Source organism: Rhincodon typus, chromosome 30, assembly GCF_021869965.1.
Source record: "Rhincodon typus isolate 14 chromosome 30, sRhiTyp1.1, whole genome shotgun sequence".
NCBI classification, from domain to species: domain Eukaryota; kingdom Metazoa; phylum Chordata; class Chondrichthyes; order Orectolobiformes; family Rhincodontidae; genus Rhincodon; species Rhincodon typus.
The window spans coordinates 4,206,034-4,222,689 of NC_063361.1; the positions used below are offsets into that span (position 1 = coordinate 4,206,034).

The 16,656-nt window shown below is 41.4% G+C and overlaps 1 protein-coding gene across 1 annotated transcript in view; it reads right to left on the reverse strand.

The window, feature by feature from the left end:
- Positions 1–16,656, reverse strand: part of LOC125486544 — a 96,857-nt gene that overhangs the window by 12,435 nt on the left and 67,766 nt on the right. The window contains exon 5 of the mRNA XM_048614385.1: positions 14,047–14,163. Coding sequence (XP_048470342.1) covers positions 14,047–14,163 — 117 coding nt within the window. The remainder of the gene's footprint in view (positions 1–14,046; positions 14,164–16,656) is intronic.

Genomic DNA, 16,656 nt, shown 5'->3' on the forward strand with positions numbered 1-16,656 from the left:
AAAGAGCACTGTGTTGTAAGGCAATCCTGCATTGTAACACAACGCTGCATCAGAACAAAGACATAAATACCTGGATAAACAAAAGCAAAGAAAATGGTAAAAATCTGAAATGAGAACAGAAATCGCTGGAGTATCTCAGCAGGTCTGGAGAGAGCAACACAGTTAACATTTCAAGTCCGATAACTCTACTTTATCTGCTGATTTTCTCCAGCAATTTACATTTTTATTTATAAATACCCAGGACTTGCAACAAAGAAATGCTCATGCTGGTCCCACCAGTTCATGTAGCTGTTCATCTGCTATGTGAGCAATTAAGCCTGATCAAATTTACTTACTTTGTTCTCATGCTTTTTTGTTAACCCCCTTTGCCTTCATCTGCACATTAAGCTAATTTTAAATGTTCCCAAGTTCCAGATGTTCGTCAACTCTAGATTTAAGTTCTGTAAGAGGAGACAGTAGCCTGATGGTGATGTAGTAATCTAAAATCCCAGGTTAATGTTCTGGGTTCAATCCCATCGTGGCTGATACTGAAATTTGAATTTAATAAAAAGCTAGCTTAACACCAAACATCGTTGTAAAATCCCAGCCAGTTCAGTAATCTCCTTTTGGGAAATAAATCAATATCCTTACTTGGATTCCATGTATATGCTGACTGACAGTAGTATATTTGACCTTTAACTATTCTCTGAAATTGTATAGTAATCCACTCTGTATCTGGGCAATAAATGCTGGCCCAAATAAATTTTTTACATCACAGTATTCTGGATAAAGAGATTCATTCTGCCTTCTATTCTAAGCCTTTTATGTTTAATATTGTATCATTGGTCCCTTCTCTAGGTTTCTCAAAGACTGGAATCCACCTGCTCTAACTACTTCTCTTCCAATATGTCTCCAAATCATTATTCTCAGAAAAAGCTCCAATTTTTTCCAGCCCAGCTTGTCTTTCCATAAGCCATTGGCATCTCAATGATTCAGCTCATTCAGATTCACAGAAACAAAGAGGCCAAATTAAAAATCAATGTTGGTTACATCCAGCCCAGTATACTGTTGTTTAATAGAAATGCAAAAAATACCTGGTTGTAAAATTCAAAATATAGAACTACTGTGCATATAGGAAAATGTTATCGCATGGAAATTTAGTAAACATTTCAGAGAGACAATCACATTCCTGCAATTATCGAGGTGAACTCAGAGTGCTGCCAGTTGAACAGATCTCTAGACAATCACATCTCAGTAAAAGGCCACTCAGCTCACCAGGTCTATATTTGATTTTGTGCGACCAATCCAAAACTACTTCCCCTGTCTCACACACACAATATCTCTAAAACCCCACATCTGCTTCTGTTCCAAATATGTGTTCAATTTTCTCTTAAAAATGCAACAAGTCTCTACCTCAGCCGTTTTTCTGTGGAAGAACACCGTGGGAGAAACTTAATATTGTAGTGCCACTTCAACATAGACTTGCGGCAACTTCATGTTTGCTTTTCGTTGATAACATTGAGTGCTACTGTGGCCAATAGCCCTAGACACCATAATGGGTAAATTTCTTCCCACTGGGCCAATTTTGCTGCAGTGACTCCCTGGGTAAGGAGATTCCTCCCAAGCTTAATCTCATTCTCTCAGTGACAAAATTAATTTGATGACACTTCACATAACACAGGACACAGGAAACAGGAGCAAGAGTAGACCATTCAGCCCCTCAGGCCTTCTCTGACATTCATTAAGATCATGGTAGATTTGATTGTGATCTTAACTCCATTTTCCTGCCTGTCCCCCATAACACTTAACTCTCTTGTAGATCGAAAATCTGTTGAACCCAGCCTTGGAAATGTTCAATGACCAGCCTCCTTTGCTGTCTGCGGCACAGAATTTTGAAAATTCCAAAGAAATTCCTCCTCATCTCCATCTTAAATGGCCTATAGTTCTAGAATCCACAATGGGGGAAAACATCCTGTCAACACCTATTGTGTCAAGCCCCTATCACCTCCTCTGAGAATTTGTACACCCTCCTAAGGTCATCTTTCATCCTTCCAAATTCCAATGGGAATACACCCAAACTGTTCACCCTTTCCTCATAAGACACAACGCTCATCCCAAAATGCAGCCTTATCATCATTCTTTGGATAGTTTCCAATTCAAGTATACGTCCCCTTTAAGAAGGGGATTAAAATTGTGCATGATACTCTATGTGCAATTGCATGAATGGTGCGTAAAGTTGTAGCAAAACTTGCCTACTTTTATACTGCATCCCGTTTATTATAAAGGTTGACAATCCAGTTGCCCTGTTAATTGCTGTTGTTGTGTGCTGACTTTCTCTGATTTGGGTATGAGGACATTCAGATCCCACAGCATTCTGCAGTGTCTCTTCATTTAAATTATGTTCTGCTTTTTCTATCCTCCCACCAATGTGGACAATCTCACATCTTCCCACATTATACTCCCCCTGTATAATTTTAACCACTCACCTTGCTAACTGATATCTCTCCGTAGACTCTGTGTATTATCCTCACTTGCCTTCCTCTCTATATTAGTATAAGGAGCAAATTTGGTTTCAATCACTTGGCCCTTTCATTAACTCACCAACCAAGGCAAATCGTTACTCCAAACTCAATCAACCCTCACAATTTAAGATAATCTTTATTAAATTTCCTCAGAATCTACTTTGAACCAGTAAAAAATGGCCACAGTATCTCAAAACCTCAATCACAATTGCAATTCCTGTATCTGGCATCAAACTGGTGATTTTTCATTTTAATCTTCCCTATAGATCTAACATACTTTCTACAAAAGAGGCATCAAAAGCTCATATTGTTCTCTCACTACGTGCTATTGCTGTGTGGAAAATCATCCATATTTCATTTCTATTGTACACTTTTTATCAATGTATAACACTCAGAATGATAGTCAATGACTCTTAAGAGTCTTAACAAGCTACACGTGCAGTTCTTTTGGTTATTGTCATCTTTCAGTTTATTTCTATTGCATAGTCCAGTCTTTGATTTCCTCGCCAAATGTACTAGCTCACACTTCTCCAGCTCCAATTCCATCTGTTGCTGGTCTTCCACTGGCCCATCTCCATCCTTCCAGTCTCATCGTTGTCCACCCATCATCAGCAGATGTTCCTAAGAGTCCACCATTGTTTTATAAGAAAACGAAAGTAGGTCCAGCACTGACACCTGGGACTTAGCCTTTCTGCCTTTCTCCAGCCTAATCAACAATCCATTTCCCATAATCCCTTGTTTTCCTATCGGCCACGAAGTACCTATCCCAACTACGACACCTCTTAAGACTCACATCTTTTTCTTTTCTAAAAAGCCTCTTGTGACACACTTCATCTAGTACTTTCAGGAAATCCATATAAAATACATCCACTGCATTATCTTTGTTCATCCAAATAATAACTTCTTCAGAAATCTCTCATAAATTTCTTGGACATGGCTCGCTTTGAACAAATCCATGCAGTTTGTCCCCAATTCCCCCTTTTTCCTAAATGCTCAGTGGTTTTAATCTCAAATTATGCATTTGGATGCTGTATGAATGTTTTAACAGCCAGATGGCGGATGGATTTGATACGGTTAGGAGGAAGATCCACTTTGAAAATGTCTTCAGAAAATAAAAAGGAATCCAGGAGCCAAGGCTTGGTTAAAGTGACAAGGAAACCTCTCACAACCTGTGTCTTTCAGTCTGTGGTTTGTGATCAGTTCTTACGTTTTAGAGCTTTATGTTCGATGTTGGTCATTGCTCTGAGTTTTTTATTTGATGATTATTTAGGTTCACTCACACTCCCCACTGCTGATGGCCATCAAACGGGTGTCCGTTCAGTTCTCCAAAGAATGCAAACATTGTGATCAACCTGTGTGAGAGAAACAAAGAGAATTGGATCATAGTCGTGAATTCAGGTGATGGAATTCACCTCTTGTTGTGGCAGTGGCAGCTCATGAACCTTTACCATAGAATCCCCACACAGTGTGGAAGCGCGCCATTCAGCCCATCAAGTCCACACCAACACTCTGAAGAGCATCCCACCCAGACCCATCCCAGCCTTGCAACCTTGCATTTCCCCTGCACATCTGCACATTCCTGGACACTATGGGCAACTTGGTATGGCCAATCCAACCTAACATCATTGGACTGTGGGAGGAAACCACAGCACCCAGACAAAACCCATGCAGACACGGGGAGAATGTGCAAATTCCACACAGATAGTCACCCGAGGCTGGAATCAAACCCAGGTCCCTGATACTGTGAGGCAGCAGTGCTAACCACTGAGCCACCGTGCCACCCCAAACATTTACACCCAGACAATGAATTAAGGAAGAAGCATCACCATCTCCTCAGGCCGGTCACACTCACACAGTACCACCACAGCATGTTCCACAACTCCTCCAGGTAAGTCACACATTCCACATTGTGATGTTCCCAGAGCTAATCATATAAATACTGAACAGTATGAGGTCTTTGAACCCCTTGAACATGTTGTTTCATTCAATTAAATCATGATAGATCTGTACTCAACTCTATTTGCCTTCATTTGCTCAATATTCCCTTGATATACTTGTGTAACAAACATCAATCAGGCTCTGATTATATTATATAAACAGACTCCTAGCATCCATGGTCTTTCAAAGGGGGAGAAAAGTTCAGAGATTTGGTTACATTTTGTGTAAAAGCTTGCTCCTAGAACCTATCATCCTATGACCTACCTCCAGTTCTAAAATTGAAACTGAGGTCATGAAAGTCTAATTTCTTATGGTGTTAGTGTACCTCTGTTAGGGCATTTTAGATGATACACCAATTCTTATGTTATCTCCCATAATATAAAAAATTCTGTGGATATTGTGTTATTGAAGAATTCAATGGACCTTTATTTACAGCTATTATGTACAAGCATTATATCCCTCAGGCACATAAGTGTCTGGGCTAATATTAAGCTATTAAAATACAGCACAGGGGCATGCATCTAGTGGTGCGTCATGCTTCAAATGATTTGAAGTGAGATGAAGTATGAGATTTTTGGGTATCCGGGTCACTTTTTTGGATGATATTCCAACGCAGAGCGGGCAGTAATCTCCAGAAACACAGTTGTGGAAACCACCATGACGCACTATGTGACAATGCAGCACAAGCAGTAAATTCACACACTGACCGTGAGAAACAAGCCAACAATTTAAATCTCTTTCTGGACAACTATTTTCTAGTTTTCGAGTTCATGGGACATTGGAACCAGTTCAGGGGAAAGAGGGGGGCTGTTCCATTGGGACGGGTTCCAGTGAAATTGTGCGGGGACTGGAGCGCTGGTGAATTTCATAATCGGTGAATTGAATCTATCAGAGAGTGAAGAACACACAGAAAGTATACACCAAAGATTTCTGATAATGAGCTGAAAACCCTACTGGAGAGATGCAACAACAAACAGAGATCTTGAGACATAATACACCTAGAAGAGGGACAGGTAACTCTCTGGACAAGAGGCCACGGGGCAGTGGAAACAGAAAAATTGTCCCGGTCAGCACCAGGAGGAATACTCCAACAAAATGGTGAAGCTTCAGGAAAAACCTCAATGACTTCACACATAGTATTTATCCAGTCATCAAATAGCAGACCAACACCACTCCCCAGCACTGCCCAGCCCAAACGCACAACAATCCTCAACAGCTGCTCAATTCACTGGATTCATGTCATCACCAACAATCTCCATCAACCCCCTCGTAACCCTAATGGTCACAAGTGTGATCTCACCTTTACACACTGAGAAAGCCTCACACCTACAAAGGGTGGTACAATGGCTCGGAGCATCAGGGACATGAGTTCATTTCCACCATGGGCAACTATCTGTGTGGAGTTGGCATGTTCTCCCTAGTTCTGCGTGGGTTTCCTCCAGGTGGTCTGGTTTTGTCCCACAGTCCAAAGATGTGTAGGTTAGGTGGATTGATCGTGATAAATTTCCCCATAGTGTCCAGGGATGTGCAGGCTAGGTGGGTTAGCCATGGGAAATGCGGGGTTCCAGCGATAGGTCTGGGTGGGATGCTTTTTTGAGTGTTAGTGTAGACTTGATGGCCCAAATAGCCTGATTCCACACTTTAGGGATTCTATGATAGAATTGGCAGCTATTCAACCTTGACAGTCATATCACCCAAAGACAGTGTACCACACTCACTGAAATCCTCATAGCAACAGGGATTAATTGGACCACTGCCTGCAATGTTTTAAACCCCCAGAAGGAGGCAATGCTGAGGGCCATGGCCAACGTTGGGTCTGCATTGAGGAAGATGGTATCCATGTACCCAAACCTGTCTCTCCCATCCCATTTCTTGCACATCTTTCAATCTCTGCTCGCTGGAAGCTGCAGGAGGTGTGACCTGCACCTCTCCTATCACCATGACTGAATCCATGACCCCTTTTCATTTCAGAAACCCATAGCCGGAGTCTGCCTGGGTGTTGGAGGAAGAGGGACATGACACTGAAGGCTATGAGATCAGATGGCAGCTCAAAGGAGGGTGAAGATACAGACAAGTTCTGCTGACACAGAATCAGCTGAGGATTTAAATGGGCCATGTTGTATGTGTACGTTGCTTTCAAGAGAGTTCATCTATAACTACTCCATGTACAATGCTGTGACTCTGCCTGCCATTGAGTCTGCTGTGGGTATGCAGACTGCAAATCCAAGAGTCAGTTGGTTCACTGTCATGTCTGTTTTGTGACTTATACTGTGTTTTATTGTATTAAATAAACCAACACATGACATTCATCAATTCCTGATGGGAGACTGAAGATGGTTATTATAATTATTATTATCATTAACATGACAGGCAGGTTAGCTCAGTTTGCTGGATGGCTTGTTTGTGATGCCACCAGCATGAGTTCATTTCCTGCACCAGCCGAGTTTATCATAAAGGACTCTCCCTCTCAACCTTTCCCCTTACCTGAGGTGTGGTGGCCTTCAGGTTAAACCACCACTGGTCATCTCTCTCTTTAATGAGAGAGCAGCCTTATGGCTTGGTCTGATTATGGTGACTTTACTTATTCAACTTTAACAGACTACAGAAGAAATGAATGCTTGGTGCATTGGAAAACCTGGCAGAGTGTGTCTCAAGGAGCATTTTCTTTTATTCATTCAAGGGATGTGGGCCATCACTGTCTAGGTCAGCATTTTTAATGCCCATCCCTAATTACCCAGAGGGCAGTTAACAGTGAACCACATTGCTATGGGTTGGGAGTCACATGCAGACCAGAATAGGTAAGGATGGCAGATTTCCTTCCCTTGAGGCCATTAGTGAACTGGATGGGTTTCTCCTGACAATTGTTTTATGATCATCAGTAGATTCTTAATTCCAGTTTTTTTAATAATTGAATTCAAATTCCACTATCTACTGTGGTAGAATTTGAACCCAGGTCCCCAGAGCATTACCTCGGTCTCTGGACTAATAGGTCTAGTCATAATACCACTAGGCCACCATCTCCCCTGTCCTTTCCAACACAGATGGGATAGTAATCTCTACAAACACTGTTGTGGAAACCACCCCCATGACGCAGTATGTGACAATGCAGCACAAGCAGTATCCAGCAAAGCTCAGAATGTTCAGAGAGCTCTCATCCTTGTTCTGCATACCACAGTTCAGCAGGCATTTCTCAACCTGCCAGATTTGTGAGGCACAGCTCCAGGAGGGTGCTAGTGATTCCAGACTGTATTAACCCATCACCCAGTGTCGGACAGACAGCATTCCTGCTTTCTCCCTGTCACTCCACCCAGGGCTTGGTGTCTGACAATCAACTGAGGTTTTTCAATCTCAGCTACTTGAAGCCATTCTCCAGAACCATTGCTACCTCCCCAAATCACAGTCAGCAGCCTTTTACCCAGCAAGGCTTCAGCCACTAAGGAAGAACATCTTGGATCACCACAAGACCCAAAGGTGCATGGTACAGATCATAGAGTCATAGAGTCATACAGCATTGAAACAGACCCTTCAGACCAACTAGTCCATGCCGACCATGTTCCCAAACCAAACTCGTCCCACTTGCCTGCATTTGGCCCATATCCCTCTAACCTTTCCTACTCATGCACTTATCCAAACGTCTTTTATATGTTGTAACTGTACCTACATCGACCACTTCCTCTGGCAGTTCATTCCTCATATAAACCACCCTCTGAGTAAAAAAAAATTTGGCCATTTTTAAATTTTTCTCCTGTCACCTTAAAAATATGCCCTCCAGATGTTAAAGGAACAGACTGGGCAATTGGCTTATTTTTGCATGGACTACGTGAATTTATAAATTGGAAGTTGGAAAGTGCATTTACTGATGGTTTTTACTGTTATATTTTAGAAACATAGAAACTAAGAGCAGGAGTAGGCCATTCAGCTCTTTGGGCCTTCTCTGCCAATCAATATAATCACGGCTAACCATCTAACTCAGTCCCCTTTTCCCATTTGCTCAGCATGCCCTTTGATCCTTGTCGTCCTAAGACCTGTATTTAGCTTCTATATTAACTAAATATATCTAATTCTCATGAGGAAGAGGATGATGTGATAGTGACAATGAAAAGTATACAGGTTAAAGAACCTGTGCTGAACTTGTACAGAACGCTAGTCTCCAAATCTCACAGGAATATCTTTAGAATATCAGGTTTCATAAATGGTTATCATTTAATTATAAATTTAATTCCAAGTTGAAATGGATTTGAGGCTCTAGCAGATAGCTGATTGACATTTCTACTTGGATAGAAGGCCTATGGGATTCACATTGCCATGGAGATGTACTTTGAGAGGGGAACAGTACATAACAAGCCAATGTAGGATAAGATGGCAGATTTTCCTAAGATATCCATAACCCACACAGGCATGGCCAGTCCTCAAGAAAATGGACAAGATAAAGAGATAGAGAGAAAACAGAGAAATAGAGATGGTCGGTCTCTATTGTTGCTCAATGACAATGATATTGAAGAAATGTGTTTATGAGGATTTAAAATGAGGCTGGAATATTTATTTAGCTTTGGCTCGAAAGAGTAATCTCTGGGGTAACTTTCACTGTGAACATTAGCTTGTGGATTAGACATTATCCAGCTAGAAAATGAGTAAGCAATTCAGAGCTGAGGACAGCTTTGAAAGAGTAAGACATCTACTGATGGAAGTGAATTATTGATTATTTAAAAGTCAAATAGGAAATCTTTGTAGTATAAATAGGGGAGGCAATGGTATTATTGTTGGACTGTTAATCCGGAGACCCAGGTAATGTTCTGGGGACCTAGGTTCAAATCCCAATATGGCAGATGGTGGAATTTAAATCCAATAAAAATCTGGAATTAAGAGTCTAATGATGACCACAAAGCCATTGTCAGAGGAAACCCATCTGGTTTCCAAATGCTCTTTTAGAGAAGGAAACTGATATCCTTACCTAGGGCACAGTGGCTCAGCGCTTACCACTGCTGCCCCACAGCAACCAGGTACCCGGGTTCAATTCTAACCTTGCACATTCTCCCCGTGTCTGTGCGGGTTTCCTCCAGGCCCTCCGGTTTCCTCTCACAGTCCAAAGATGTGCAGGTTAGGTGAATTGGCCGTGCTAAATTCCCAATATTGTGCAGGCTAGGTGGATTAGCCATGGGAAATGCAGGGTTAGGTGGAATAGTGTGGGTCTAGATGGGATGCTCTTCGGGGTGGGGAGGGAGATCAGTGTGGACTTGATGGTGCGAATAGCCTGCTTCCATACTGTAGGGATTCTATTCTACCTGGTCTGGACTACATGTGACTCCAGCTCCACAGCAATGTCATTGACTCTTAACTCCCTCTGGGATGGGCCATAAATGTTGGCCCAGACAGTGATGTCCTCATCCCATGAATGAATTTTTAAAAAGCCAACTAAAATAATGTATCGATAATGTTGATTTTAGCTCATTTGTTTCAGTAAACAAAAAGTGACAGTTTAAATCTCCTTGTACAATTCTTCCAATCAGTCACTGGAAATTCAGGTGTCTTTTCTAAAAAAGAGATAACACAGTGTGGAGCTGGAGGAACACAGCAGGCCAGGCAGCATCAGAGGAGCAGGAAAGCTGACATTTTGGGTCGGGACCCTTCTTCAGATTTTTTCTGAAGAAGGGTCCCAGCCCGAAACATCAGCTTTCCTGCCCCTTTGATGCTGCCTGGCCTGGTGTGTTCCTCCAGCTTCACACTGTGTTATCTCTGACTCCAACATCAGCTGTTCTTACTCCCTCTTTTGTAAAAAGTTTTCTGCCTCTACAGGGATTGTAACAATGGTGATGTACAATTTGGTCAATAGCACCATGTGCTATGGGAAAGCCTATGATTCCAGCAAACCCCTGAGTGCTGGCATTATCTGCTTCACTCTGCAGGAAAATAGATAATGGCATCCTTCTTTGCATAACCAAACTCAGCGATTTTCCTTATGCAACCGTTAGTGCACTGGAAACTATGAGATGTTGTTAATATCTCTATCTATAGCTTTGGTAGGGACAGTGACATAATAGTAAAGAAAGGCAGACACTATGTGAGCCACAATGCTGTCCTTCCCCTGTTTTGAGATTGCTGTTCAAGCTATCACAGTGACATGAATATAAACATATGAATTAGGAGCAGGGGTAGGCCATTCAATCCTTCGAGCCTGCTTTTACCGTTCAATAAGATCACAGCTGATCTGTTTTCATTTCAATTCCACGCTCCTATTTCCTCCCCTGCTTAACAAGAATCGATCTACAACAAAAAAAAACAAGGAACTGCAGATGCTGGAAGTCAGAAACAAAAACAAAAATTTGCTGGAAAATCTCAGCAGGTTTGTGGAGTGAAAGCAGAGATAACGTTTCAGCTCCAGTGACACTTCTGAAGAACACCTCCGCCTAGCATTTATTCAGCCTCCACTTCCTTTAGAGGCAGAACATTCCAAAATTGCACAATGAGAAGAAACTCCCCTATATCTCCGTCCTAAAACAGTGACTCCTATTGTTTAAGCTCTACCCTCAGGGCTGACCCACAAGAGGTAACATCCTTCCCAATTCCATCTTGTTAAGATCATACAGGATCTTATACACTTAAAATAAACCACCTCTTCTAAAATCCAGTGAAACAAGCTCAGTCTGTCCAATATTTCCTCATAAGACAACTCACTCATTCCTGTTCTCAATCTAATAAACCTTCTCTGAGCTGCCTGCAATGCATTTACATCCTTCCTTATATAACAAGACCAAAACTGCACACAGTATTTGAGATATGGTCTACCAACACCCTGTATAACCTAGAGCATAGCATCTTTGTTTCCATGTTCAATTTCCCTTGTGATAAAGGATAGCATTCTGTTTGCTTTCCTAATTGCTTCTTGGATCTGCACACTAATATTTTTCTCAAAGCTTATGACACCAGAATTTCAGATATCACCTTATTCCTGACCGCCACTTTGAGAAGCCTCGCTCCAAAGTGTGAATACAGATTGTTTGCTAAAACTCAGCCAAATTTCCGAAACAGACACATTTCATTTCCCTGAATGCTTTACAAGGCTGAAAGATTTTTAAAAGTGAAATAAAAGTGTGGAATGCGGCAAGCTGTTTCACAAAGAAAAAGAAGACCATACACAGGAAGGAAGTACTGGACCGTTGTAAAACTCAGACACATCTCAAGACCATATCATTATAAAGAAATGCTCCTGTGAAACACCTTGGGAAATTGCATTCCATTAAAGGAGCTATATAAATGCAAATTGTTGTTAATATTGCTTTCAGTAAAGAATTCAAAATCTTATTGGGCATTTTGTATTAAAGGGATAATTTATAGAACAATAAGGTCCTGTAAAAGTAACTCACAGGTCTACTTTACAGTAAGGTATAAAAGGTGCTGAATTGTATTATTACTCAGATATCAGAAAGGCATGAGACCTTTAAGAAAGCTAAATGACATCATGACATGTGATGCTTTTGTGCAAGTGGACTCCATCTTATACTCTGTATATTCAGTCAGTTAGTCTGTTGTTAAACAGATAGCCAGAGTGCTGGACAGTCTGCTAGTCAATCTGCTTGTGAGGTTGTTGGACAGTCTATTAGCAAACAGCTAACAAGTCCTGTTAGTCAGTCTGTTAGTCAGTCAGTCTCCTATGCATAAAATGTAATTGCAATGTAAAATAAGTGCGTGATCTAGACTATAGATGCAAGTCTGTGATGCCAAATCAGTGCACAGTTAATTGTTAATAAACTTCTAGATATCTGACTCCATCTGGACTCCATTATCTATGATACATGTTATGTAAGCTAACATAGAAAACTACAGTTCCATTACGAGATGCTGTGAAAGGATACTCGGGGATGCTGCTGATAGACAATTGATCAGTTGCCAATTAAAGCATTGTGTTGATTCACTGCTGAATTGACCATTTGTTCATCTTCATACATGTGAAGTTTTTATTGATTGGTGCTTGAAATTAAATTAAAGAGGTAAGTCTGAGCATGTTCATGTGAACCCCAAGAACAAGGTGTGGCATTAATAATAGGTTCTTACTTGGAATCACTTTGATTTTTAAATATAAGGAATTATTCCTGAAATCTCACTGAGGGCCCTTTCTTCTTTTCTAAATATTCAGAAGTGTGCTTATACATGACTGATTTTTTTTCCATCAGTGAATCACCTGTGGTATTTTCTCATCTATTAACCACTACAGTATATCACCCCTTTTTCTAATTGATTATTTTACATGCAAAAGCCCCATTAAGGGCAATGCAGACCATCAAAGGAGGGAAAGAGAGAGAGAGAGGAAGGGGGCTAAATCAAAATGGAGTTGCAAGGGGAGATAAACCACTGTACTCCCTGATGGTTCCTACCATTCTCGAAAAGCAAAGTTGACTTTAGATACTTTCTAATCAACCTGATCAGAGATGTTGTTGCACACCTCTGGAGTCGACAGGACTTGAACATTTGACTCCTGGCTCAGAGGTAGGGACACTACCACTGTGTCAAAGAGCCCTCACTGAGGGCCCTTCATGCTGATCAATATCATGTTCAGATTTGAGGGGTTCAGGTAGGGGTTAAGTTTGAAAATGTCAGCACAGGAAGAAAAGGTTTTGCGGGCTGTATTATCATTAGAATCTGTGTAGAAAGTGGTAGTGTACATCCTTGCCATATACAGATGGTGCCAATTGTACCTTCTATCAGACATGGCACATACGAATCAAACACCATTGATGAGCACAAAGGAAGCTAAATTATGCCTGACAAGTAGATTCTCAGGAAGCTATTTTCTCCTTTACAGATTGAGCCTACTGCTTTGGGCAGCATGGTGGCTCAGTGATTAGCCTTGCCACCTCACAGCGCAAGTGACCCAGGTTCGATTCCACTCTCAGGCAACCATCTCGGCAGAGTTTATACATTCTTCCCATGTCTGCGTGGGTTTCCTCCCACCATCCAAAGACGTGCAGGTTAGAGTAGATTGGCTATGCTAAATTGTTTGTAGCGTCCAGGGATGTGCAGGTTAGGTGGGTTAGCCATGGGTAATGCAGGGTTACAGGGATAGGGAAGGGGGTGTATTTGGGTGGGAGGATATTTGGAAGGTTGGTGTGGACTCAATGGGCGGAATGGCCTCTTTCACACTGTAGGAATTCTATGATTCTAATCCCTGTGCATCAGTTAGTGGCAGACACTGAAGCACTTTAGAAATCAAAACAAAACAGTATGGATGTTGAGCACCAAAGAACAGAAACTGCTGGCGAAACTCAGCAAGTCTGGCAGTATCAGAGGAGAGAGAAAGAGAGTTTTAATATGTTAAGTCCAATATGACTATTCTTTGGAACTTAGTTACCTGGAAGAGGTAAGTTTTGAAGAGGGATCGTATCAGACTTGAAACATTAGCTCTGTTTCTGCCTCCACAGATGCTGCCAGACCTGCTGAGTTTCTGCAGTACTTCTTGGACTTTTTAAAGTTGTTTCTGAAGTCTGGGAGTAAGTTGTCATGCTGGCTTCACAACAAGTACAGCAAATGTTGAAATGCACAAATTGAGATTGAGTTGTGTATACATTTTGTGCTGGGAAAGGTTGAAGTGAGAGAACTTTTGGAATGAGGTTACCTCAGCATTTCCATTACACTTTGAAATCCAAGTGTTTTGAATGTTCAATGCCATATCTTCACCGTGGCTTCTGGTCAAAGCCTCTTTCTGCACATTCTGCTGTGATTTAAAGCTTCCCTGAAAAGAATTGGAAAACACCTGACAAGAGCCAGACAAAGACAGGTCTTACATTTGAACAGCACCAAATCACATTGACACATCAAATTGGTTCATTGGGTTGAATTAATGGAAACATAAATGGATTGTTGTAATTGAGGTAAAAGAAACAGTGGCTCTGCGCCAGCTACAGTGAGACAAGAAATGGGGGCCCCTGTAATTTTTAGTGGTGGGAGGAATGTTAATCAGCAGTTTCTGCCCTGCTTAAGAGTGGAAACATGGGATCGTTTCCATCCCACCGAGCCTTTGCAAGATGAGGCTTCAGTTAAGTAAAAGCAGCATCAGCAAGGCAGGGATCATTAGACAGTCAGAGCTCCATCGCTTGGAATGTGGATTCAAATAATAGTCTGCCAAACCAGTGATAAAAGTGCGGCTGAGTGAATCAAACAGGCACATGATGCATTAGTGTGCTCGGTTTGAGATTCGTGTTACCTTGTTCAAATTTCTCCCTCCCCGTCCTCCTCTGTGTGGTCAATGTTGAGATAATATAAATGACGCTGTTTTGAAAGGAGTGTAAGAACCAGGAGACCAGGGATTTGACTGAAACTTTTTGTTTTAAGTGTGGCAGGGCAATGTCAAGGTGCTTGGAAGCTAACAGATTGGATCCGTAATCTTATGACCAAAAGAACATCAGTATAATTGAAAACAGGCAAGTTATGTTAAATCTTTTTAAATCACTTATGAGGCCTCCACCAGAGTATTATAACCAGTTCTGAGCACCACACTTTAACAAGAATCCCAACGCTTTAGAGGGAATGTAGAGCAGAAAAATTAAAATATTCTATGGGATAAGGGATTTAAGTTACATAAACAGACTACAAAGCTAAAGTTGTTCACTATGGAGCAGAGCAGGTTATGGAGAAATTTAATAAAATGTTCAAAACTCTGTTTGTTTTGATACAATAAATGGTAAAAAGTCAGTCAGACTGAGTTATTTCAGTTTGTGATGGTTAGAACATTTTTGCCAGTAGCTTACACCAGGGGATTGAATCAGTAATCGAAAAGGAAAGATTTCCATGATTCTGGAGAAAGATCAAAGGGATGAGGTTAATTGGATAATTCTTTTGAAGACTGGCTGAGACAGGTTCTGATGAATGGCCTCTTTCTGTGCTTTGTGAGTCTGAGATTCTAACAGGGTTGTCCCTGCCATCCCATTGACCTAACAAGAATCTGTTGTTCATGGAACTGGTCCCATCATTTCAAGGATACAGTCATGTGACCTCTCCTGTTCCATACTTTGGAACATGGACAAGCTGTGTGGGACACCATTAATGCACAAAGCACTGTGCTCAGCTTCATATGTCTATACCTCTGCAGCACTCAATGCATTGTGAATTTACTCATTTTTCTCCTGTGTAAACTGTGGCCATTATGGTGCTCAGTTGATATCTGTTTATTCAACAGATATTGGGGATAAAATCTGAGGCTTCACAGTTTATATCACTGACTCAGTGGGCTAAGCTCTCTGAACACCTTATTAGTGTCATTTTGGGTTCGGGTACACAACTAGTACCAGTCAGCCAGTATTTAGCTATACTTTTCACACCTCACTCGAGTCTGTGCGTGCAGGTAGCAAATTCCCCACAAAACAGTAGTTGATTTTAGTCAACAATGAATTTGATAGACTGTTGATAGACAAGGGTGTCAGAAATTATTGAGGTGGATGGGAAATTGGAGTTGAGAGCACAAACAGATCAGCCTTGATATTAATGAATGGCAGAGCAGGCTTAAAGGGTCAAATAGTGGAGGTAATGGTCTAGTGGTATTATCGCTGACTGTTAATCCTGAGACCCAGACAATGTTCTGGGGTCCTGGCTTTGAATCCTGCCACAGCAGATGGATTTGAATTCAATAAAAATCAAGAATTACGAGTCCAATGATGACCATGAATTCGTTGTTGATTATTGGAAAAACCCATCTGGTTCACCCATGTACTTTAGGGAAAAAAATCTGCCATCCTTACCAAGTCTGGCCTACATGTGACTCCAGACCCACAGCAATATAGTTGATTGTTAATTCCCCTCTGGGTAATGAGGAATGGGCAATAAATGCAGGCCTAGCCAGTGATCTCAAATGAAGAAAAATAAATGGCCTAGCTCCTTTCTTAAGTCCAAGAAGGGGAAAGGTTACTTAAATAAATTTGTTCCTGGAGGCTAGGTATTGCAAATTTGGTCCTCAGTCGGGGTGAGACTGTAAGCCTCTAACAGGTTCAATGTTTTTTAGCTTGTTTGAGTGAGAGCAGGCATTGCAAGAATGATGAACAAATCATGATTAACACCTTAAAAAAACCAAAAGAACTGCAGATGCTGTAAATCAGGAACAAAAACAAAGTTGCTGGAAAAGCTCAGCAGGTCTGGCAGCATCTGTGAAGGAGAAAACAGTTAACGTTTCCGGTCCAGTGACCCTGTTCTGATGAATAGCACCTTGATGTATCGAGTGATTTGAATGGGTGGA